This window comes from Xiphophorus maculatus, chromosome 4 (assembly GCF_002775205.1).
Source record: "Xiphophorus maculatus strain JP 163 A chromosome 4, X_maculatus-5.0-male, whole genome shotgun sequence".
Classification (NCBI taxonomy): domain Eukaryota; kingdom Metazoa; phylum Chordata; class Actinopteri; order Cyprinodontiformes; family Poeciliidae; genus Xiphophorus; species Xiphophorus maculatus.
Window position 1 is genome coordinate 32,091,046 of NC_036446.1, and position 26,733 is coordinate 32,117,778.

Below are 26,733 nucleotides of genomic sequence, written 5' to 3' on the forward strand. Positions count from 1 at the left end.
GATGTGGCTGAAGGATTTTTATGATTTCAGAGATAGCGTTATGGAGAAGGAGACAGAGAGGGGCGCATGATGCTCTGGGAAGACGAGAGCAGAGCAGAGGCCTCGCAGTAGCAGATAAAAGGATTTCTTTGTGTTCTAAAAACAAGAGGAAGAGCTTAAATCATGCTCTCAAAAACCCGAGGCAGCGAGGGGAAAAGCAGGTTCACACATTTAGTCCTCTTATGTAGCAAAGTCTTTATAAAACTGAATATCTCCGCCATATTGTTAAAAATATATTATGCACACAGGGTCTGTTTCAGAAAGGTTTTCATCCATATGTACCCACAAAAATCCGTCCCCGAGCGTTGCTGTAAACATGCCAGACCCGCAGGGGGCAGTGTAGTGCATAGCTAGAAAGTTTCAGCCAATCAGAGTCCTTCAGGGCAACCTTGACTTCCGGTTAGGAATTAAACATGGCTGCATGGAGGTTCATTTGTGTGGACAGATATAGAAGTTGAACTACTTTTAAATCGCAAATTAGAACTCAAAGTTAATAACACACAAAATGATTAGGAATCATGTCAAAGCAAATAAGTGGATAAATAGATTTTTTCACAGATTACCTGTCTCGTGGTATAATTTCACAGTTTGGTGACAGTTTTACCAAATACGTGAAAAACCTTTTTTTTTGTAAACGCTACACACTGCCACTTTAAGTAAAGGGGGGAAAATCCATGTGCAAAAACATGTTATTAGTAAATACGTAGGTAAAAAGGGATTTTTTTTATTTTAAAAAAACCCCTTCACACTGCACTCATTTTCATGAGTGAAACTTATATTTCCACTGTTCAATTTGCTCTTAGTATCAGGCACGTTAGCAACTTTTCACTGACTTCCATAAGAAGTCACCTATTAATGTTTCTTTGTTTAATAGGGCATCTGTTGTAGCCAAGTGGCATAGATTAGAAGACAGAAAGCTCAGGTGTCAGACACCTGTGTGCTCACGCTGTCTAAAGTCACTCAAACCCTGTTAACCTCCAGTTCAGTCTGTAATCATTTCAGGAAAATGGTAAACTTGCCCTTTGAAAGCAGAACGTAGGTTTAATGACTCCTCGAGCATCCTGGGATACAGAAAGCTTCCGGAATTTATTATTTTTTCTGCGTTTGTGTGCATAAGTGTGTGCGCGTGCGTGCACGGATAATGTTTAACTGTAGCCATTTCCAGGATTTTATTTTTCCTTCTGGAGCTTTAGAGTAAACACTCATTGATTTTCAGTGCCGGGGATTATGAAAATATTCTACTTATAGCATTACTTACACCCTTCTTGACATTCTAAATCCCATTTCAAGAACAAATGTGGAATGCAATAAGGAAGCTCAAAGAAAGCACTAGTTAAATCTGCCTGACTGGGATTAAGTCTCTCTCTCATCCTCTTCCTCCCTCTCTCTCTTTTGCTTTTCCAATATTGATAGAAAGGTAAAAATAGAGTAAACAAAAAGTCCTTGAGATGTCCAGGCCCCACAGACCGAGCACATATAAAACCACAGTCACGCGGTTCATTCAGTGCGTACAGCAGGCTGAGACAATAATATTACACACTCTGCAGTTTGCAAAGTTGATTTCTGCTCAGTCTTATTCTGCAACAGGGTAAGAGACGATCAAATTCTTCTTTTGTCTGTTTTCACATCTCTGCACCCTCCAGAGTAAATTCATTGTTACTTCAATTTAAAGAAAGAAGGAAAACAATCTGTCTTGGAATAATAAGTGAAATTCACTTTGCTTCTCCCACTTGTCTAACACAAGTCGACACTAAGACAGAATTATTCTGCGGGAAGAACATCACAGTTGGAGATGGTTGAACTGTTTAATTAATCACATTAGTCAAATTAAAAATACATTTTCTGCATCTCTACACATTCCTTTCTGACATGCAATCATGGCTGAAGCAATGTTACAAAAAAAACCTAGAATTCTAGAAATTGACAATTTTGAGTCAGAAACAAATTTATACTCACTTATACTTATCTAGCAACCCAGAATTCCAGAGGATACTTACTTACTTATTACTTACTTACTTATTACTTACTTACTTATTTAGCAACCCAGGACAGGGATTAGAACAAACCTAGAATCCAGAAAAACTACCATATATTCTTTAGATTCCTATCCTTCCAACACAGAAAATAAATTAGACCAGAGGACACTTACTTATACTTATCTACCAGCCCTAGTTTATCTAGTTTATATACTTTGGATCAACATATTTAGACTACTTTTTAGACTCCTGTTTTTCCAACCCAGAAATGCAATTAGAACAGAGGATACTTATCTAGCAACCCTGAACAGGAGCACCTGGCTTATATACTTTAGATCAACATTAGATTATTTTTCTTCTTTTGCTCTTTCCTTTGGTTTGTTATTTTGTTTGTATTTCCTTTTAATTCTTGTAAAGCATTTTGTATTGCCTTGTTGCTGAAAATGTGCTATATAAATAAAATTAACCTTTACTTTATTGATAACTTTATCTGCCTGGTGTAAAAATAATTAGATCTAATCTGTGTATGAAAGTAAGAGCAAAAGCCTTTCTATCTGCTCAGCATCCAAAACCAGAAAAAAAAAATCTGCCCAAAGATGCAACGCCTCGACCAGAAAATATGAACAAAAATCTTTAAAAAGTAAGAACAGATCAGAACTAATGCTGTCATTATTCCAGAACAACACGAACTAAAACAAACATAGTTCCAAAGTAAATCTTGTGAAGGTCACAACGCTGCAGATCTTCTTGTTTTACCCTGAACTAAACTGATACTAAAAACCAAAAAGTGCATGGCTAGGTAAAACACCAGGTTTGCCATAAATCTGATTGGCTAAAAACAGAAACAGCTAGTCGTCATCATCATCACAGCAACATCAAACACTAACGTTGGATTTGGCACGTTTTGTTTTGTGAAGCTTCTTTCCGTCGGTATCACTGGATTTGCAGTCGATCTCTTTTTATTGACAACTGATACTCTAGGTGAACATGCAAAATCAGCAGCTATTGGTGAAGGAGTTACGCTGCAGTCTACTGCACGCCTATTTAGAATAAAGATGTGAGCTTTTCTTCCTTCTTTTCCTCCTCAGACAGTCAGGGAGGAAAAGAAGACACAATGAAGCGGTTGGGCTGGAAGTTTGATCTGAGCAAGCACGTCTCTCATTGGGCAGGAATTCAGCTGTGGTGTCTGGAAAATGTTTAAGTTCTATTTAGTGGTTAGTATGCTGATTAAGATGTAATCTATGTAGAATTAGCCCATATATTAGACGTAGCTTCACATCCTGTTTGAGCTGCATGTACAGATGCTGCAGACGCCTCGCTTTGGCCGTCACCGCAGGCTTTAAACGTTTCTGCTGGGTTTCCTACTTTTAGTTAATAAACTTTCCAAGCTTCACACTGTTTAATCACTCTACTCCTCACAACAGTATACAATGATGAACAGGATATTTCTTTCCCCCCTCCCCTCCCACCTGCATGTGTAAATGCTAAACCCACAGGCAGGAGAGAGACTCTGCAGCGGCTCCAATAAGCCGCTGGGAAGGAGAAAGCAGGAGTGTGTTGTGAGGTTGGATCAAAGCCAGGTGCAAAGGCTGACATTCTGTATTAGGAGTTACAATCCTTCTTCCCCCAGCCCTCCTGACTGTGTCTCTGTCTGCCCATGTCCTTGTTTCTCCCTGTGGACCCACTGATGGGAGTTGACATTTGCCTCAATCCCTCTCGCTGTATCCGCTGAGCCGGTTCTGAGCTTCCAGTCTTGTCTCCTAATGTTCCGACTCTGACTCTCTCCTTTCTCTTGCTGACCTAATCATCCTGCCATCCTCGTTTTCATTTACAACACACCTGATCCTGCTGCTGGAGAGTAAACAGCAGCATTTGCATGATATGGAACAACAAGTAGGAGATAAATAATTAGAGAAGTTTCTTTCTTTCTTTTTTTTTTGAAGTTGGAGCTTTAATAGAACTCTAGAGTTTTGGTCTAAAATGTCTGGTTGGTATGCAAAGGTGTGAATGTGCCATCAAACTCTCATTGGGACCAAAAGGGCAATCTCTGGTTTGCCTAAAAACCTCTGACTCAGTTTGGTGCAAGTGAACTCTGGTGCAGTTTGAATGTCTAAATGAACGGCGAGCAGACCAGAGACTGCTCAAAAAGTAGGAAGTGGACTACAACCCAGAGCATCATGGGTAAAATTGACCAAAATAAATTCATATCTATACTGATTAACATCATCATGGATTTTCTGAACTGGGGTTCTCTGGTAGAATCTCAAACAGGCCAATCAGTGAACAGACAGGAGACGTCTGAACAATGAGTGTTTTAGAATACTGGGTAGTAGTCTGCCATTTTGGGTCTATACAATTCAAATTCAAATATATTTTATTAATCCCAAAGGGAAATGTTTTTTTAAATTGCAGGCAATTTCTGCTACGCTTCATAACATGGAACTGGCGCATTACATACATCATGGGAAAACATCAGCAATCGGGTAATATTTAAAACTTCAACAGAGTCCACACCTCCAGGAACAATCATTCTCAGTCCAGAACCTCTGAACGAATCACAGCGTAGAACAAAGAGCTGCTTTTAACCAGGCTACAAAAAGATGTTCTACATAGAGGTGTGCCGAATACATGTGCACAACAAACGTTTTTTAGATTTTTATTAGTTAATAATCTTGACTACATTTTCTACTTTTGTCCATTTTACTGATAATACTACCACTACTTAGTAATGGTCTACCTCATATCATGCTAATAAAATACTGATGTTTGCATAACAAAAATATTTTTGTTACAAAAATACTATGACACACAACATGTGTAAAAATATTGGAGACCAGTAATGCATTCGTCCTATTTGCTTTCTACAGACATCACTGCCAAGGAGTTCATGGAGCTCCGAGGGAAGCAGCGTAGCCGCTACGAGCTGCTGGTGGACTTCCTGTCAGAGATGCTCTCCGTCCCACCAGGGGAAGTTAACATCTTCAGCCTCCTGGACGTGAAGGAGCGAATGCTGGACGTCCGCTTTGCTGTGAGCGCCGGCCCCTCCTTCCTGCAGCCGGAGAAGATGCACGGCTACCTAGCCGCCCACAAACAAAAGGTAGGTCACTTTGTACGTCTCGCAGGCTTTCATCCATGCCGACAGTCCTGGTAAACACAATAAAGTCTTGTCAGCTTGATTGTTTTGTCGGGGTCTCTGCTCTCAATGGGCTGACAGCTCTGCCTCCTGAGTGGCACTCACATAATCTAGTCAACTGCACCGAGTAAGTGCACTTTCCACCTGTGGGTGTCGGTGCGACCGAGCCTTAAAAGCGGGGTTGTGCTCTCTGTTTGAGCTGATGTTTGTTTGGAGCTGCGGTTGTACCTGCGGGGCGCTGCGGTTCAGCTGGCAAAGTGCTTCTGTAGCAGCCATCAAGGTTGCTGGTTTGATTTCCAACCACTGCAAGTGTCAAAGTGTCTTTTACCATATTGACAAAGGCCACGACCTTATTTTGCTGACTTACACATGGTACTGACTTTGTTTGGGTGGACCTCATGTCAGTGTAATGCGGTAAAAAGTTTATATGTTGAGCAATCGGGAGATGAAAAGGATCACTTCATTGAAATGAAAGGAAAAAGAAAACATGAATTCGTTCACACAGGAATAATTATTTGAAGTTTGGGTTCAAGTAAATGTGGCTCCATTTGTAACTTGTTGATTCTGGTTGACAGTTTCACCCTCCCGTCAAACAGGGGGCAGTAATGGTAGGTTTTGTCTGCTTCGTTTTAAAGAGAGCATATGTTTTGGAGGATTTTTCATCTATTACTCATTTTGATTGTTGCCCTCGGTTGCATAAAGTAAGTTCCTGTCTGTCAGTTTTGCTGTTCCAGTAGTTCCTTCAAAGCTGCAGTAGGTAAGTCTTGTAAAAATAAATATTTTTTACATATTTATCAAAACTGTCATTTCAATCTGGAGAGACTCAGACGGAGATAAGAAGACAGTTAGAAGAGTTTATTGACAAACAGAATTTAAAGTCTTTGGCGCTCGGGCCCCGGCTGGGGATAACGGTTATCGCAGCGTTAGCGATAGGCTTCAGATGAGCATCCCCGATGCTGTTAGGAACGTCATCCCCCGGGGCCCGGCACTGGTGGTGGAGGTTGAAGAAGGGTGCGGGCCTCAGGACCGGGCAAATGGAGGAGAAGGGGTGGTGGTGGGTTGAGCTCGGCTGGAGAACGAAGGACGCCATGAATGAAGGTCCTTATCAGCTGGGACTTGGTCGATAAAAGAGTCTTCCTGTTTGAATTTGCGCCTAGGCTTCATTTGTTCTGACAGTAGAACATGAGACAGATAATCTGTGAAACAAACGATCTCCTCTGCCTCCTCCTTGTGATCCAACAGCCACCTGCAGAAGTACACTGCTCCCGATCAGAAACAACCAATCAGAGGCAGGAGAAGGGTCTTATAGGATCAATCATGCTCATGTATGCACTTCTCACTTAAGAAATTTGGACGAAAACTGCATTTAACAATAATAAAAAAGTGGCAAATAAACCATAAAAAGTTTGAAAAGCAAAGTGCCTCTATTGACTGATTTTGTACATATATAAACATCTATATTATATAATTAAACACTCATTTTTGACTTTGTGCTGCTGTTTTCTTCCCAAACTAGACAAGAACACATAGCGGGTATATCAGGGCTTAGCAGTAGATAAATTGTAAAACATGTAGTCTTTCACTTCCTTTCTTTTCCGGACAGATCATCCATATTTCCTCTGACTTTCATTTCAGTTACGTAAACAAGACGATGACGTAAACAGGATTAGAGCGTCCCGTCGTTTCACCTGATTGAGAACCACACGGTAGTAGGTGGATTTTTTGTTTAAGTGCGTGTCAGTCCACAACTGGGAAGCGAAGGAAACAGTTTTAGGAGCATAAAGCAGATTGACTGCAAAAGTGCACAACGGTCAGTGCTGGTATTGAATGTGCATCCCCGTCTGAGAATGGCAGCGCGGTGAGAACAGCCCTTTCAGCCAGCAGCAGCAGGTAATTCTCCCTGAGGATTCGTCTGAGACCGTTTGAACCTGAGTGATGACCCAGATCTGCTGCTGGCCACGCACAGGTTGCATCCGCCTGACCGGCTGCAGCCCGCAAAGAAGACCTGGAATAACTTTTCTCTGAGTTGAACAGACTGGTTACCGTGCCGACACGCATCCTGAACTTCATAGAGAGCTGTTAACATTAACATCTAATAGATTGTGCAGATCTGCTAGCCATAGCAGAGCACGTGAACTTAAATGCTGATTTCAAAAGCATCTACAGAAAGAATGCAGTTAATTTTAATACATGTTATTAGTTAAACACGGTACGTTGTTCTCTGTGGGTTCTATTTAATAGTTCATGGAAAGAATCGGTATAGATGAGGTTTTCTGTCTGCTTAATCATTTGACTGTGGCAGTGTAGCATATTGAGCTCCAGCTTCATCCTCCAGGTTCCCTCTGGCTGGCAGAGAAAGAACCCCACTGCTGCACTGCAAAAACACAAATATTACCTAATATTTTAGTTCAAATTTCTAATGTAAATACGTTAGTAGATTTGAAATAAGTCAAAATAAGATGTATGCCCTTGTTTTAAGTCAATAATTCCTTAACATTGATAAAAGAATACTAGTTCCACTAATGCCGTATTATTTCACTTATAGAAAAAAATGTCTTGTTACAAGAGAAATAATGTGCTAGTGGAACTAATAGTACGATATTTGCACTAGAAACTAGACACAGATAATCTTACTAAAACTTTTAGTAAGATTATCTGTTTTAAAGTGAACGGTGAGCCTCAAAAATTGAAGTGAAACTAAAAAGCTGTGCCCATGAATAAACACTCAAATATATTGTTCCCAAAAGAAAAAGTTTTCAAAGCAGCCCTGGTGTAAAAACCTGTTCAGTGCAGAGATGTCTTGTAAAATCGTGGAATCCTTTGGAACACCGTTGGCATCTTATTTGTGTTTGTTGTATTAATATGTCCAATTTAAGTGTTCATTAATGTAACATCTATTCATGGCAATCTGAAGCTCCACCATGTTTTTGTCAAAATTGTTGAGTCAAAAGGAAATTGAAGAGAAAAACTGAAATCAAGCAAATGAAATAGTCTGTTTTGCAGAAAATGATTTTTAATTCATTGTAAACCCAAACCTTTTTTCCCCCTTTGTAGAAGAAATCAGGTAATATAGTGGAAACCTCCTCCACTACACATTCATACAACTAGTAGCAAACTTGTTCAGAGGACAAATATATTTAATTTATTTCTAGCTCTTGAATGCCTCTCCCTTTACCGGTGCCACCCTGGGCAACTGCCCACACCAAAAACCGCCACTGTATTCAAATTTTCAAAAAACTGTTTCAAACCCAACATGTATGAAGATTCTCAGTTTTCCAGGTTTTATTCTATTCAGGAAGGTTTAAAGGAAGTGATTTCGGTTTAATTATTAATCCATGTCCCTCTCCATTCATTTCCTATGAGACTTCTGTTACTGTCTGCTGTCAAGATGTTCACATTTTGCTGTCATTTGTTGCTCCATGTGTCGAGTCCATAACACTGACCGTTCCAGTATATGTGTATATATTTAGAGCTTTGGCTTAATTACTGCTCTATGTTATTTCAGCAAATTGATTTCTTTTTTTTTTGAGTTAATGATTAATCAGTGACTAAACTAATTGACACCTGATCTGCTTGTGTATAGTTTTAGACACTGGAAGTGGGATTGAGTCAAACTTTATTCCTCACCATCAATGGCTTTATAAAGCTTTTGTATCTGTTTCCTCCAGTTTTAGTGTTGAAATTTTCAGGTTAAGGTTTAAATGAAATATCCATACAAAGCGAGGTCTGTCAGATGGAATTTCTTGTTTCAGAAGTCTGAGGAATCGCCTGACCTCCTACTAGCGTGAGCCTTCAGGAGGTCATCCTCCCAGGCTGCATTGTCTCCGTTCCGCCGCCCAGAGACACGCAGGCGGAGCTGGTGTCCTGGGATGGGCTGATGAGCCACACACTGTTTGCATTTGCATGTCTGTTAGGGGGTAGAAACAGTCAAACCTGGTTATGATTGCGCTGGTCAGTTCAGGTGAATAACCACAGTCAGCCCTCAGCCTTTCAGCCTTTCCTCCCGTTTCATACGGCTATCTTCAAGGATGACAGAAAGAGTGGAGCGGCAGCCGGGGAAAAACGTGCGCAGATAAAAATTGAGGAGGAGAGTTGCGTGGAGAGACAGGCCCGGACTGAGGAAGAGAAAGATGGGAGAGCACAGAGGTAGAAACTTTCAGGTGTGATTTGTGAGGAGAGCACAGAGCATTTCATCTGAATTCAGCCAGGTTCTCTGGAGAAGACATTGATCAGAATGAGATGTGAAGCGTGGCGAGGGGGGAGGAATGGAACGAAAGGAAAGCGGTGCAGAAGATGAAGCAGTGTTTATTATTAATGTGCTCAGTTCTCCAGTAATGGCTCAGAAGTAGATTGATATAAAAAAGAAGACCAGATTCTCTCCGTCCTTCTGTTTCTGCCTGCTGGAGCTCAGAACTGGGTCTGGTCCGTTCCCTCTGGGCTCTCACTCCAAATCTATTTACCTGACATTAAACTTTGATTCTTTAAAGAAGAAAAAAACAACATAAATAAAAAATTATGTTACTGATGTTCATCCTGTTAATTAACGCTGCCCAGGTTAGGATATTAGGATATAATGTGAAATACATAATAAAACATCACATCGTTCAGAGCACAAAGCGTAGAATTAGACTGGATAAATTCTGCTGCCTTATTTTGTGTCACAGAAACATGAATCCATGTATACAGAGCAATTTATTAAATTAGAACAGAATGGAATGGAAAAGTCCATTTATTTCAGGAAGGAATAACACATGAAAGAGATTGATTACACACAAGTGGGTGTGTGAAAAGGGCTGCACAGTGGCGCAGTTGGTAGAACTGTTGCCTTGCAGCAAGAAGGTCCTGGGTTTGATTCCCTGTGCATGGTGGGTTCTCTCCGGGTTCTCCAGGTTCCTCCCACAGTCCAAAAACATGACTGTCAGGTTAATTGTCTCTGTAGGTGTGAGTGTGTGTGCATGGTTGTTTGTCCTGTCTCTGTGTTGCCCTGCGACAGTGGGTGACCCTGCGTCTCGCCCGGAACGTTGGCCTCACTAAGGGGCAAGGGTGTTAGAAAATGGATGGATGGGTGTGTTTTCTGTTATTTATGATGGTTTTCCACTTACAGCTAATGAAAATATGACATTTAAAATGAGAATATTACACCAAACCAATAAAAACTATCTTCCATGGGCTACATGTAAAGTTTATTAATGACCTGCTTCAGTGACGTTATTTCCGAACTTTTAATCTGACCTGCGACCTGCATATGGATCCATATTCTAATTTATTGGATGTGACTGTTTAATGGACAGAACACAGACTAAAAAATGGATGTTAGCCAATGACCTCTTTGTTGTAGAAAAGTTTCCTCCAGCTGTACAGTTAATCTTTTACAGTTGGAGTGTGTGGGTTGAGTCTCTTAGAGTATGAGATGTACTGCTGAGGAACATTGCAACAGCAAAAGAAGAAGCAACCAAACATCCATTTCCCTTTTTTTTTCTACTATTTTTATATCCAACACAATTCCAAATGGACAGTGTGTAAATTATCCAAGAACATTTAGAGATCGTTCTACACCTCAGGGTGTCTACATCCTCGCACCTGTCCTACAGGCAGCTTTTTAGAGACAATTAAGCTACTTTAATGATTTAAATATGACTGCACCACAAAGCAGGACTTGCTGGTAAATCAATTAGTTGCTGAATCTATGGCCTTGGCTGAAAGTTACTGCTGCTGTTTCTACTGCTGACAGCCAGAGATGACATCAACAGATTTCTGTCTGCTGCCGAGTTGGCTGATGCGTGACCGAAAGCTTTCCTGGAGTATTAAAAACAAAAAAAATTATGAGGTCTGCTCACTTTTGACGAAAAACTGAACATAAGCCGTCAATCAAGAAGTGACTCCGACAAGTTAAGTTTATTAGAATAGCACGTTTCAGCAACAGGGCGGTTCAAAATGCTTCGCAGCATGAGGACATAATGCAGTAACCAATTCTGAAACCAGCAACAAACATTACATTTTGTCAAGTGTCATCATCAAAATCATCAAACAAATACGCATCAAATATATTGATAGATGATCTATATACTACTAATCAAAAGCAGCTCTAAACAACTGGGGTTTTAATCAAAATTTCAAGAAAATAGAAAACCCGAGAGGTCTGGAAGGTTGATGCAACAGCAGATCATTAATGTATTCTGGTGCTAGGCTGTTCAGTGATTTATAGACTATCAACAGTATTTTATAGTCTATTATCTCAGTGGAAAGACTTTAGAACTTTCCACTGTTGTTGGGTGATGTGCTCTAGCTTCCTGGTTTTAGTCAGAACACCAGCAGCAGCGTTCTGGATCAGCTGCAGCTGGAGGATTGATTTTATTTAGACATGTGAGACACTGTTGCAGTAATCAGTGTGATCACCGATAAACACATGGATGAGTTTCTCTAGATATTGCTGAGACATTAGTCCTTTAACCCTGGAAATGTTCTGTAGCTGTCTTCATGTGACTCTGAAGGTTCAGGTCAGAGTTCATCACTACACCCAGATTTCAGCCCAAATCTCTAGTTTCTGTCTGTAATAACTGAAGCTGTGTGTTGACTCTAGATCTACAACTCTAGATCATTCCTCTTTAGGTCCAAAGATAATAACTTGAGGTTAGTTTCTGTTTAGCTGAAGAAAGTTACTGATTTGTTCTAAGCGTCTGTTCAGTGATTGGATGGGATCAGAGTCACCTGGTGACGACATAGAGCGCTGTGTCATCTGTGTAGCTATGGTAACTTATCTCATTACTTCTCACAATGTGAACTATCAGAATGAAGCAGCTATTAAACTCCAGGATTGAACCTTGTGTTGCCCCACATGTCACTTCTGTTCACTCTGATGAAAAGTTTTCTATTGAAACAAAGAAGAAGTCAAGTACTTTACCAGAGAGTCTCCAGTCTCTGTCTTGGTCAATAGTGTCTTCTACAAAAAAGAGCAGAGGTTTTATTGATATACATATTTAAGCGACTTCATAATTATCGACAGTTCATTCATGAGTGAATCACTTTGTTCAACATGGCCTTCTTTCATCTGCAAATTAATTTCCTGTCTGGCTGCACATTCCTTTCACATCATCAAAGTTGAAAGAAGGCAGTGAATTAATACATTCAGCTTTGATTTGCTTGGACAGCAAAAACATTAATGATGCAGGCAGGTCACACTTAGGGAAGCCTCAAATGGGGGAAAAACACTTTAAATCAGCAAATATGCGGCATATCACTTACATGTTTAGTATAAAACATCAGTCAGCAAAAAGCGTGACCTATATAAACAGCCCTTATCACAATTATAGTCGCTATTTCAGCAGAGCCGAGTGAGGAAGTGTTGCTCAGCCTGCGCTGTCATTTCACACTGCATAAAGTCCATTCAGTCCAGAACATTGAGCATAAGCTGACCTGCTTTCATTTCCTCTTTTTCCTCACACTGAATGTGTCTGTGTGGACGTTATCACCTAAAGTCAGCTCAGCGGAAACATACATGTGCTGTGTGGCCTCTACAAGCCAATGGCAGGACATCTTCATGCGTACACCACACAGCACACACTCAGTTTCCACTCAATTTTCCCTTCCACAGCGTTATCGCTGCCCTCAACCTTGAGGGTCATAAATTCCTCCCTGCCTGACCACCATGTAGCCCACTTTTCCGGACTATTGCACGGAAAACCACTGCACAGATTTTTTTTTTCTTTTTGCTGTGGACTGCTTAGTGTACAGCACATGCTGCTGTGTGGCCACTTACAGATTTTTTCAGTTTTTTTCACACTTAAAAGTTTCCGATTATTAGGAAAATTAAATATCAGATAAAGATAACTTGAGTAATTTAAAATGTAGTTGTCAAATGAGGATTTTACAGTCAAAGTTACAAAGAAAATACTAAAATATGTTCCTGCATATATTTTTTGGCATTTAGCAAGTATAATTAATTTTGTTGATTTTAACTAAGTTAAAACAAGAAAAGTTTGGTCTGATTTACCTTCAGACACTGAGAAGAAAATGTGTGTGTGTCTTTTTATTCAGTGAATGTAAATATCTGGTTAAACTGTGTGTTGACCGTTGTTCATGTTGAAACCGGGCTGTAGAACTGGACAGATCTCCGGTCTGTGTCACAGTTTAACCCACATGCTGGGAGATTCCCACCATCTGTTCATAAAAAAAATTAAAAAATCTCCAAATTCTTATATTGGTTTTCATAATTGGACCTGTGTCTAGTTTAAACTGCCTGTTGAAATAAAGTATATTCAAATGTCTTATGCTTATGGCTTTTACAACTTTTTCTTCAAGTGAAAAAAACAAAAATAAAACATTTTTAATCTGAAAAGTCAAATCCCACTTTCAGCTTAACAGCTGTTGCATTGCATGCACTGACAGGTCGAGTCGTTCCCTAACAGGCCAGCCACACTTTTAAGACGGCAGGAGTCTAAATGAATGATGTCGTTCTGGTGGGTGGCTTTTTTCTTTCTTTCCCTGCAACATTTGAGAAGAAAAACAAGCAAAGAAGAAGTGGAACTCACTCTCTCAGCGCTGCAGAGACCTGGGTTCATTACCAGACTGCAGTGCTTCTGCTTTTGTCTTTATACAATAATCCAACACAGTTGGCTGTGTGTGTGTGTGTGTATGTGTGTGGGCAGTCGGTGAGGGATCGCTGTCTCTGTACTATCACCCTCCTAGTAGTTGGTGCCTGTGCAAAGGAATTGTGTGAGTCTGAAAAGATAGAAGAACAAAACAAGAAGAAGAAGAAGTTGTGTTGCCTGCAGTGATAACAACCAGAGAACATATCAGTGTCAAAAAGGGGGAGAAGAAAAATGCTGCACAGCTCTTATTTAGGAGAGTACTGCCTGTGCTGCTGGAGCTCTGATAAATGATGTCTGTTGTTAGTCTCACGCCAGTTGGGTTTTGTTTCTCCTCTCTCCAGCTCCAGTCCTTCCTGCAGGTCAGCGTGTCCCAGGTCCGGGTGGACGAGTGTCCCGGTACGGAGTGCGCCGGCTCCGGCGGCTGCACCAGCGTGCTGGAGGTGCGGGACGCGCCCACAGTGGTGGACTGCGGCACCATGAGCCTGGTTTCCGTCATGGTGGAGTCCAAGGCCGTGTGCTCCTGCCCAGGACGGGAGCAGTCCCATCAGCCCTGCGCCTCGTATCCCAGAAACCCCTGCTTCAACGGAGGGCTGTGCGTGGACACGCAGCACGGCTACAGGTGGGTTCCTCAGGACCGGAGGGAGCGACACGCACACTTCTCCTGCTCTGTCATCATCACTCTGCGGCGCAGTATTAGGGCCATGCTAAGAAAGACTAAGAAAAAAATTGTATTACAAGAGTAAACTTGTGATTTATTGACGGGAACAAAGTCGTACTATAACAAGAATAAAGTCGAACGGGAATAAAGTTAAAATTATGAGAATAAAATCATAGTATTACTACTTTGTTCTCATAATTTTATCACGAGAGTAATTAATTCTTAATGCTTTCAATTAAACAAATTTATTTCCGTAATTCCGATTTGCTAAATTTTTCATCAGTGGGAATGCAGCGTCGGTCAAGTCTTTGTTCTTATTTCTCAATCCTCAGATTAGTTTTTTTTTATGCATTGCGTATATTACTAGTTCACCCTTTAGTTAGGTGTCTTTTTGTGGTTGCATTATTTAAATGATTTGCAGCAGAAGAGAAAATGTTTCCAATTAGAGGCTCTTTCTAAAAGACTGACTTTGACACAGTATGGAATAGTGTAAGGGACATTTAATGCAGGGATGGCATCACTCACCATTTAATTTCCTTTTAATTTAATTTTCACTCTCTGTTTTTGTCCATGTTGTTGGATTGGCTTCTCGCAGTAAAACTTGCGAAGCTGTGTGGTTGGGCGCCAGGACAGTCATTCATCCAGCGGCCAGTCGTGGTTTTGAATTAAAAAATGTTTAAAGTTGGAAATTTGAAAATATCATTTGACAATTATGTGTTATTGAAAGATTAAAGAGAACTATAAAATCTTAAAAAATGCAAACATTTTAAAAAGACTTAAAGAAGTAAGCAATGCTTAGGCTGATGGGAGCACAAGTAAAGCCTGGAGGCCCACCAGGCCTATAATACACTGGGGGAAATCCTGGGTCCTACTTAGTTGCAGGTTACTGTCTCTTTAATAAATTCTGATGCTCTTGGAGTAATTAACACCTAAAATAGTTATAATTGTCAAAATGAATGACACACTTTGAGTGGAGTAAAAAGACATTTCTAATGTGGTGGATGTGGATGTTTCACATCCACCACATTAGACCCTTGTCCATTACAGCATAAATCAGAGGTGTGGACATTTCCAAGTTATTTTGGAAGGAGTGGCTGGGATGAAACTTTTAGATTTTTCATTAAGAGTGGAAAAACTCTCATATAATAAAGGTTTTCCTGAGATCAATTTCCTCTTTAGAGAAAAGCTGCTTTACTTATCAGTTCTGGACACATTCCACTGCTGTTCCCAGTGATGTTTGCACACTTTCATTTCCCCCTCTGCAGCCCTGAAGGGCCATTAGGAGGAATAAGCCGGGGGCATTAGGAATTAGATAAAAGCATGGTAAATAAATGAGGACGGTTGTAAGCCTCCGTTGCTGATCCCGCAGCTTTCGTGGGGTCAGACTGAGGAGCAGACACAAAAGAATTCCTTAACATTTCATAATGTGAGTGAAGAGGCAGCGCCGGCTCTCAGCCGCTCAGCCATCAGGACCATTCAGCATCTTTAAAGGCTGCATTCAGACAAGAGTGTCTCAGAAAGTGGAATATCTCCATGGTTTATTAAGGAGAACTGGTGGCTGTGAAACCAGACCCAGTTTGACTGGTGCTGCTAATGCAGCTTCATCACCGCTCACTGATTGCATGTTGGACTCAGTTCATCTCAAATGTGGCCGGGTTTTGCCTTGCATCGTGTCATCACAGCGTTTCTTGGCAAGTTTCATTCTTTTTCAAAGAACCAACAAGAGACAGTGAACCTCAACGTGTTGTTCGGACCGCAGACCAGCTGGCAAGTCAACAGAACCAACATTATATGTTTATGTTGTTCTAAGTTACAAAGGTTGTTTGTTCTGTCTCTCACACACAGAGACAGGGGTGTGCATGCAATTCAGAGTGGAAAAGATAGACAATAGTTAAAAAAAAAGAAACAATAGGATTTAGCTATCTCAACCTCTGATGTAGTTGAAACATGGTTGCAATGGCAGAATATGAAATTCTACTGAAGATTCAATCTAAAATGATGGTGGTTTAGTCTACTGCTGGTCAAAGTAAGCATATGCTTTGTGTGCAGGGCCAGATGTCAGGGGATGGGGGCCCATGGGCTTGAGCTGATCTATAGGCCCCTTCCCTCTTCAACCTTTTGGAAATATTTCAAAACTGGATCTTGGCTTTCAACAATTATTTTATCTGTAGGGGTGGGACATTAGTGTATTTATTTTGATTAAATAATTACATGGAGGGGCAGGCTGTGGTGGCATAGTGGATAGTCTCTGTCTTTGTCTGACTTACTGTCTGTAAATCTTCTTCTTGCCTCAAAACACTGGGAGTAGGTCAGCCGCCCTCTGCTGGTTACAGTTATTACTGACGATTTTAAACAGAGCCTCGGCTTTAATAGGATAAGTTTGTGTGGGTTACATATGCACTAGCAGGATGTTTTGTTTTTCACATGTATCTCTGACTTGAGTAAAGAAATTAAAAGAGCATTGCAAAGTTTCTATCTCAGGATGAGAGACAACAGGGCTCAGTTTGGCAGTGTTTAAAGTGGTAAAAACAGGATTGAACCAATAATTTTACATGATTCTCAAAACGTAGTTGATTATCTCAAAGCTTTTAACAGAAGATTGAGCCAAATAACCAAGGGGGCTCAAGGACCTGTTTTATCTTTACAGTTATCTTCCCTAGTGCAAAACTAAAAACATTAAAAAAAATGAATGGCAAAGTACAACTCTGACATTCTTCTGTTTCCTGGTGTTCTAAATAGAAAGAAACCTCTCACACTCTCCTAGATGAAAGATGTTAGCTGTCACATAACGCCGCTTCTTGTGCCAAAGACTAAATGTCTCTATTAGCATAAATGACTCTGTAAACAAGACCATGAGTGAGGCAAACACCTTTCAGCGCATCATTAATTACATATATTGTTTATGACATGAGAGATTTCAAGTCTTGGTGAGTTAAAGGAAACGCGCTGACCCTGTTTGACGCCGGCGCCGTTCAGCCCGATGCGCTGCATTATCCTCAGGCTCCGCTCTGCAGATGTGGAAGTGATGGGCTCTTTGCAACCAATTAAATCCAACATCAGTGACTGGGATTGCGCTTTTATCACATTCTTAACTTTAACAGCATGAATGCAATGCAAACTGTACTTTATGATGAAATGAAACAGTTCTCACACTGGCGTTGGCTTAAGAGGAAAGTGCAAAAGTTCCTTAAAAATGTGACGCAGCTTCGTTCTATTGTCTGATCAAGGCAATGTTGGGGCACTTGTTGATTTCGTTCTAAATCTCACTCGCATTGAATACAGCTGAGAAATGATCATTTCTAGAGTTACAAAACACACCTGAAAACATATTAGCTGATTATACCAATCTGAACACAGTGGCATTACTGTTAACGCCGCAATTGTAAATAAGAAAAGGAAATGTAGCTGTTTAGCAGCAGTGAGACAACGTAACTGGTGGCCTTCGATAAATGCTAATGGTATGGACTGTGTGAAATCTAGTAATGAAAGCATGAGTCAGCTTAGAGATAGAAACCTTGGAATTAGTTTTCATAAAATAATACTGAAATAACCTGAAAATATCTGCTTCAAATGATTTAGTATAAGCAGATTTTATCCTTCAGAATTACAATTTCAAGTACATGAAACTGAAGGCCTACACACACACACACACACACATCTGCTTAAGATTCATTGTTGCAGATGAACAAAAAGCCTCCATCACACCTGTCCACAAAGCTTTCTTCGCTGGACTTACAGAAGGTAATTTTAACCTTCGGCTTCATTTAATTAGAAGCAGTGAGTGAAAAGGCCAGGATGGTCGTCTGGCTGGCTGGGCTAGCATGCGGCTCACTGTTGGACCTTAACAGGATGATTCACTGGCTTGATGTTAGACTTAATCCCAGAATTATTTCCCATGCACACACCTACACAACCACGCATACACACACAAGCACACGCAAATTTACACTTGCATGCAAACGTTTTGCTGGTGGAACTCCATTCAGATTTTTAATGCAGTTAGGGGTCGAGTTTCAGGGTCTGTAGCTAATCGCGTTTTAATTAAAAACTAAATAAGCAAGATTTCCTATTGAAAAACAATTTCTGCTGCTAAATTATTGAATAAGTAGACATACGAGTTCAACAACACATGTTTTTAAACAGATGTTTTTAAACTGTTATTTAAATGTTTTAAACTGTTATTTTTAAACTGTTGTTTTTAAACTGATATTTAAATTTGTCAACCATCAGATTTATGCAAAGTGTTATTCTATCCATTAATCTTTCCGGTGTTTCAGGAACTCCTGATCATTCATGAAATTTCTTTAGAAAGCTGTGGACTGATGCTGATGTTAGCGTTGGGGACGTCTGTGCTGCTGCCGCATGTTTAGCATTAAGATGCTATTTTAGCCTTGAACAGCTTCACCTCTAGGCTAACTGCTTTTAGCACAACTTGAGCACAACAATAGTCTTCACCAGCATCCCATAAGATCAGTTCAGAAGCACAAATGAACTCTTAGTGGGACAAGAGAAGCAGCTTTGTCATCCGACACTGTGGTTTTTGCGGATGTCACTGGTGCGTCGGACCAGAAACGGACCAGAAACGTGCAAATACAAAGGGTCCCATCAGAACTTTGGTTGTACAAAAAACACACAAAAAAAGTGATGCCTTGCTTTAAAATTTTTAACATGTTAAAATCTAAGTAATTTTATTAATAGGAATCAACACGTTAAAGTCTCAGCCTTAAAGAATATTTAGTTTCTATGAATCTTTTTTTTTTTAAATTTTGGTCACCTTTGTGTAACAGTTATGGGCTAGGCAGCTAACTGCAGCTACATAAGCAGCATCGGAAGAGTGGCCTTTTAAGGAACCTGAGGTGTGAAAAAACAGGAGGCAGTGCTTTTAGTTTTGGTGAATATATATATTAAGTGATTTGAATAAAAAAAACATACAATTACAATAACACAATGAGACACATGAGAATTGACTCAGAATAAATTGATTTCCAAATCATAATCATAAAGTCCATAGTCCATTCCTAGCTCGCCATCTTTCGATCCAGATGAGGATCTGATTCGACAGGTGGGAAAAAAAAAACCCGACCTAAAAGGTCAGAAAACCCATTAAGTGTTTTATCAGAAACAATTATGTACAAATATAATACAAAGGATATAATTATTAAATTTAAACATCTAGTTTATGCATACTAAATGCAAATGCAATAATTAGATTCCTAATAATTAAAACAAACATTTCAATCAGGTTAAATTAACCATAATTTAAATGAAACAAAACTATCATAGTTCAACTAATCAATTTAAAATTAAAGTGCTACAGTTAAAGTGCACTTCCAAAATATCAATCAAAAAAAAATAACATGAATTAATTGTCGAATATCCAAGCAGAGTGAGGGAAGGAAAATAAATAAATAAATAAATAAATATACTGCGCAATATCAACTTAAGTGTAGCTAAATTCTGTTCTGATCAATTTTATTTTAAACTTCAGTGCCTCGGCATCAATGTAAAGGTGTCAGAATACGCACAAAATTCAGCAACAAGTTACCTTTTTGAAGAGAGTGGGCCGTACTGAGCCACAATCAGCACTAACAGAATCCTGGTGACGGTCCAGGTAAACAATGCCAGTGATTCTAATAAAACAATGCTCCAATGAGCAATCGAGCAGAAGTACCACATAGAAAAAATAACACTGTTAACAAATAACAAACTCACCCAGCAATCAAATCAATAGGTTCAAAGATTTTTTGAGGAATTCCTGAGGAAGACGCCAACAGCAAACCACAATCACAGTGGAACAGGTGAGGATCTTTTACTGCGCACTGGAGGCGGGACTTTAAATAAGCTAGTAGAGTTTGTGCAACACAGGAAGTGGGCCCGCAAAAATAAAAGTCCTTTACTAATTGCGGGTTACATTTGCAAAAATTCAATTTGCAAACTGCTTTACATCATTTGAGCTTTTCCATGTTTGTGATGATTTAAAAAGAATCAAACATTTAACAACTAGAAACAAAAAAGCAAATATTAAAAACACAAACGTTAACTTGAAACAATTATCTCCTGGTAATTTCATGTCTTGCAGTGTTGGACTGATTTGTGATTGCAGGCCTTCTTTTTGAGTGGCAGCCTTCAGTACAGTGAGCACATAGCCACCAGCTAATGACAGCATGTGGGCGAGCGGACTTTAAAAACACAGCTCAGTTGAAATTACTGTCTGCTTCCTCCTTCTTTTCTTTCTCTTGGCAAATCTGGGCAACACTCACAAACCAGCTTGCTTTTCCAAACACAGATCTGATACATGCAGTCTTGCAACACAAACTGAGCAGAGATTGGCCTACTCTCATTTCCTGTGTGAGGGGCTGTAGGGTTGGACATTTATTTGTTTTTTTTTGTTTTTTTAAGAAGTACAGTATGAGCTTTCATGTGATCAATATATCCACATCTGTGCTGCAGCAGTTGCTAGTTGACCCAACCAAACCAAGTTGAAGACTAAGCTCATTTCAAGGTGCTGAAACTACTGATCCCCAAAGGTTGTGCACAAACCTCAGTGTATTTACATGAAGGTTGCAGATTTCATAACACGGATTTCATTCAAACGTTTCAAAAGTGTCACAAATGTAATTTATTTGGGGGCTTAAGTGGCTATCTGCAAGGGCAGTGGTGTGCAGGAAGTGCGTAGCTATAAATCATTGATTGCACATTACTGCTCCAACACTATAGTCTTATGCTGAGAGAATATCCTGCCATCCATCCATCAAGCCGCCTGTCTGTTGGTCGTATACTGTTTTATTCTGGTTGCTGTGCCAACAGCTTTAGAAAATATCCCCAGACAACCTTCTCCTCGCGTAGCTCCTAGCGCTCATCTGATAACTGATATAATCTCTTCAGTGAGACAGAGGGAGATGTCACATCACAGTATAGGACATGACATAAACACCTCTACTGAAGATTTCGTCGAGATGGCTCCGTTTTGACAGAGAAGTTTCTCCCAAACAGTCAACCACCTCACTACGTCTCTAAGAGGAAACTCATTTCAGCTGCTTGCATTGTGTTTCATTTAGTAGCAGAACTAAACTTTTATACACTCCGAGTGGCCAGAGAGTGAGCAAAGCTTTATCTGGAGGTTCATACACTAAAAAAGAAAATACACAGTTTTTCTGATCTTGTATTTAAAGAACATGTCTTCTTCTGATTAATATGTCACTGTGCAGAAGAGATTAGGCAACCTGGCGACATGTCAATGACGTGTACTGCAACCAGTACAAAGGTGTTCTGTTTGTTCCCACATACATCCTGTGGTGAAACATTTTGACCTCTGACCTATTGTTCTCTTCTAGTATCATATTTCATTGCCAGTGAATCCGAGGTTAAAGTTAGGAAAATACAACCCCCCAAAAATAAAACAAATAAGATTTTAAGCTGCTTTTACAGTTGTTGCTAAAGCAAGTTCATGTTAACAGCAGTTCTTTAAATAGAAATGTGGGACATATGGCTTTATGTTGTATGAATCAAACAGATGTCAGGGTGAGAAGAAGGTGAAATAGGTGAGAAAGCCAGGCCAGGGTCACAGCTGCTGTATGGTTGTCATATTTCTAATAACTCCAGAATACCTGAGACCCGCAACATCTGCTGTGGGATCTCTGAGAGGAGACTAGATCAAATGTGGGATATTAGAAACTGAAAAACTTCAATTAGAATGTGGGAGAGAGGAAGAAATAAAGAGAAATTTAAGGCCAGGAAGGTGTGTCAGCGGGAGGATAACAGAAAGGTAGGGAGAAACGAAAATAAAGTTTGTGGATATTGAGAAAAAAGAGCAACATGAGGTGAGACGAAGAAAGATGGAAAATGTTTTTGTGGAGTAAGACGACAAAAAACAGATGACAATATACGATAGGGAGCAAAATGGGAGTGAAGATAAAAGGTATAAAAAAAAACAAACAAAAAAAAAAAACATAGTGCCAGAGAGGAGAAGTGAGGTGGCACGAAATAACAAAGAGATAAGAATTAATAAAAAGATAAAAGTGCTGCAGGATAGTTTTCTGCTTCACAGGCTTCCCGATACGACCCCAGCCCCCCAACACATACAAACAGATCACGAGTCACGATTGAGGGGAGAACATGTAGATAATCGATGCACTGGGATTAATAATGAGATTTCAGGAGCAAGACAGTTAAAGGGGGAGGACTGGGATTACGGCACCCCGGCCCAATTTCCAGCTGACAACGAAAGTAGCAAAACAAAGCTTCCGTAAGAGGATTGGAAGGTTTGAACCAAAAGCCGTCTCCGATTGAGCACAGAGAATTAGCGTGACATTACAAAAATGGAAATACAAGCATGTGGGCTTTTCCTTGGGTCTCGATTACACTTCACTGAAGATATTTCAGTTCAAACAACGGACATTCATGGACGTCGTTAGCCAGTTGTTGTCCCTACGTAGTCTGAAAGACATGTTAGACATCAGGGAGTTTTAACATTCATCATGTCATTAAAATGTACGCAGAAAGGCCAAAACTGAGACTCAGGCTGCGGTGGTGTTACTGCTAATGTTACTTCTGTTTTAGGGTGAGGTTATTATCCTGCTGCATAACACAACTGCTTACTAAAGATCAAAACAAAGAGGTTAAAATGTGTAGCTGACAATGACATTACCCACATAAACACATGCTATGAATCACTGAAAATATTTTATATTTTATTATATTATTTTATTATGTTAAGGGTATATTTTATTATGTTGAATAGTCATGTTAGTGATAGTCTGTGTAATATGCCCCTAAAATCATGGGCAGCTTTGTGTTTGTGCTCTGAATTTCTCCTCATTCATGTCTGAAGAAACCAGACAGAAAACGGAGAATAGAAATAAAAGAGGATTTGGGTGAGAAATGAGCTGTCTAGAAAACACCAATGAGATGGGGTGTGTGTGCGTGGGTGTGTGGGGGGGTGTGCGTGTGTGGGCGTGAGTGCAACAGCATACTGACAAACTGGAGAAGAAGTTTCAGTCTGAAAAATCTCTTTATTAAGAGCGGAATAGTCCATTTGAAAAAGTGCTTTTGGTCTCTGAACGGCGTGTGAAGGAGGCAGCGCCGCCACTCATAATGCATTGCACACAGAGCACTAAGTGGCCTGGGAGTTTGGATGTGGAGGCACCAAAAAATCAGGCTTGTGAAAAAAAATGTTTAATCAAAACAACCACTTGTGGCTGAGACAGTGTTCAGAGCAGCAGTGCACGCCGCTGTGTAGTGGCTGGAAGTGAGAAAAGCAGGATGAAATTATTTTATTGTTGTAGACAAAAAAAAAACATGTTGCAATTTATCATCTTACATCAGTGGTTCTTAACCTGGGTTCGATCGAACCCCAGGGGTTCGATGAGTCGGTCTCAGGGGTTCGGCGGAGCCTCTGCCACAGAAGTAAAGACACACTTGTGTAAAGTTGTGATGACACGCCCCGCTTGGCCATCACTGGCTGCTACATGTTACATTGCTTGGCCAATCAGTGCTGCGGGGAATTTAGTGCGCGCAGTATCAGCGCGCACTAAATTCCTGTCACGTAGTTGTACGTCGCGTGGTTTCTTTCTTAATATTTTAATCTATACTAAATATGTCGAGCAAAAAAGGAAGAAAATGAACAGACTTTGCTCTGAAGATGCACTTGACAAGGTGAAGCCACGCCTCTCTGAACTGGTCTCCCAAAAACAAACAGCAGAAGTCACACTGATTTGCAGGTATGTCATTTGTGCAATACTTTATTCTGGCCCCAAAAAAGTATTTTGTGGATTCAAAACGACAAAAACCAAATTAAATTTAAAATTAAAAAAATTAAGTCATTAAAAAAATTTTAATTCTTTGAAAAAAATCCAAATTTATTTTTAATTAGTAAAATAGTAAAAAAAATATTTGGGGGGCTGAAATTCTTTCATGGGGCCGAAATATTTTTTGGGGGCCAGAATAAACTGTAACTTGCTGTGAGTTCATGGTTTTGTTCTTTGAGCAAAGTGACGTTCATGCACGGCTCATTTTGTGCACCAGCAAAAAACCATATACCTATGTCTTGAATTTGGAAAAAGAATATTTACTTTATTTATCACTAAAGAAGGGTTCGGTGAATGCGCATATGAAACTGATGGGTTCGGTACCTCAAAAAAGGTTAAGAACCACTGCCTTACATGCAGTTATTCACTACTGAAGCAACAACATCGCATGGCTCTGAACTGTTTCCTTAACAACATTTTGTTTCTATACACCTGTATACTCCACACTAGCAAACCTCTCACACTCATAATTTTATAGATTTGGTCTGACCAAGTGTGACCATATCGTAATAGATATGTTTATGATTAGAATATTACATCAGACTAATAAATAAAACCATTTTCAATACAGAAATGTGGGTATAATGATAAATATATTTAATATCTGCTTATTCCATACAAGCCTTGTCAGAATGCATATTCTGATTTATTGAATATGATTGAAAAATGTGGAGATTACCTGTGATAAATACATATAAACAATTGGTGTTAAATAATTAGCATGGCTAACAGAAGTTTGGACCCTTTAGTCCATGGAGACCAACACAAGCACATCATACAGTGTAATATAATATGTAATGTCTTCATTCTAGCCCTGCTGTACTTTTTGAGACAACTCTACATCTGAACAGCAGCGTCTGACACCGTAGCTAATTACCGCTCACCTCTTTTATAACTGGTTCCTTTTCCAGCTTCAGTCGTACTTATATCTACTCATTAGCTTCGCTCGGCGCCCACCGGTGCAAGCAGCTAATTATTCCCCTGCACCAACTCGCCGTTCCAGGAGTTCAGCTGTTAGCGAACAGGGTTCAGGATGCGGGGTCAGCGGTGATTCTGAGCACGCAGCGGCACGTCCTCTCACCGGTGTCACGCTCTTCTCTCGGTGCTGGGAGAGAGTGCTCTGTTGGCGCTCCAGTTAATAACGCTTTAGGGTCCAGGTTACACAGCATTTCGGCATGGGGTCGTGTGCTGTTTACAAGTAACAGGATTTCTGTGATTGGACATGGCTGTTTGATGATCACTGGCTTAAAACTGTTCATACAAGCAACATATTTTACCCTATGTTGGGTTATTTTTTCTTTTTCCAATCACAAAACCCAACCGAGTCAGAAAGGGTTACGGAGCAGATTGAAACCCAGAGAGCGTAGACTGAAACAAGCACGCGGCGTTTCCACAGAGAAAAGGTAAGAGGAGCATTTTGACAGGAAAGCTGTGTAAATGAGACCTTGAACGTCTGAAAATAGTGCAAGAAGAGTTTCCTGGTGATCCAGTGATTTCCCCCCCAGCGGCTTTGCCACTAATGAGAACATCTGCATCTGTGGAACATACGGAGTGTGAGTGATCGTCGGAAGGGGAGCGTCGCCTGAGAGGCGGATGCAACTGTGAACTTACAGAGTCAGGGGTTCAACACGCCGCCAGAATCATGTAAAATATTAGACAAAAATGGGATCCAGAAACAGTGAGGGAGATTGTGCTTTTTAAGTTACATAACCGACTTCTCTGGAAATGCCATTAAAAGCCAAATTACACATTTATTGCGTTTACTAATTCATATAATTTCTTCTTTTTGATTTTTCCTTCTTCCCAAGGTGCCAGTGCCCTGCTCAGTTCGAGGGACCTGAATGCCAGCAGAACAAGCACAGTTTCCATGGCAATGGCTATGCTTGGTTTCCTCCTATGATGCCTTGTTTTGAGAGCCATGTGTCGCTGGAGTTTATCACAGACGTGGCTGATGGACTGCTGCTGTACAGCGGCCCACTGGCACAGCTGCAGGCCTGGGACCACGAGGACTTCATGGCCATAGGTATGATGCAGAGACACTTTGGCTCAATAAAGAGAGGAAATGCTTTCAACCTTTTTATTTGTATAACATTACAGTGGAAGGTAGCTGCACTCTGAATAAAATTAGACCAGAAAGTCTGCCAAATGTAAGGGAAAGGTGACATTTCTCACTTTAGAAGGAGCCAGTGACGGTTCTTAAATCGCTACCTACTTAACTTCAGCCTCCCACTTTGCAAGACCTGACAATATGATGAGGCTGTATGCTTCCATCACATCAAATCTAGAGTTTATGGTAATGTAAGGGCAGTGAATAACTGAGATGTTTGGTGAGGTAGAGTACTTCGGAAAAACGGATGGATTAGGTTGAGGTGTATTCCTTGTTCTGCACATTTGGGAAAATTATCTTTCTCCAGCTCAATCCTTTATCTTTAGGGAGTTAAGTTGAGTTAGTTGTTCTGTGAATGCAATGAAAGACTGACTGAGTTGCAGGGAAACAAATGTACAATCCAGTTCACTGAAACGGTTGAACGTC

At 40.2% G+C, this 26,733-nt stretch overlaps 1 protein-coding gene across 1 annotated transcript in view; it reads left to right on the forward strand.

Annotated features, from left to right (window-relative positions):
• Positions 1-26,733, forward strand: part of LOC102233331 (neural-cadherin-like) — a 322,632-nt gene that overhangs the window by 208,454 nt on the left and 87,445 nt on the right. Inside the window, exons 25-27 of the mRNA XM_023332302.1 lie at positions 4,883-5,112; positions 14,078-14,355; positions 26,009-26,223. Of these exons, the coding sequence (XP_023188070.1) occupies positions 4,883-5,112; positions 14,078-14,355; positions 26,009-26,223 (723 nt within the window). The remainder of the gene's footprint in view (positions 1-4,882; positions 5,113-14,077; positions 14,356-26,008; positions 26,224-26,733) is intronic.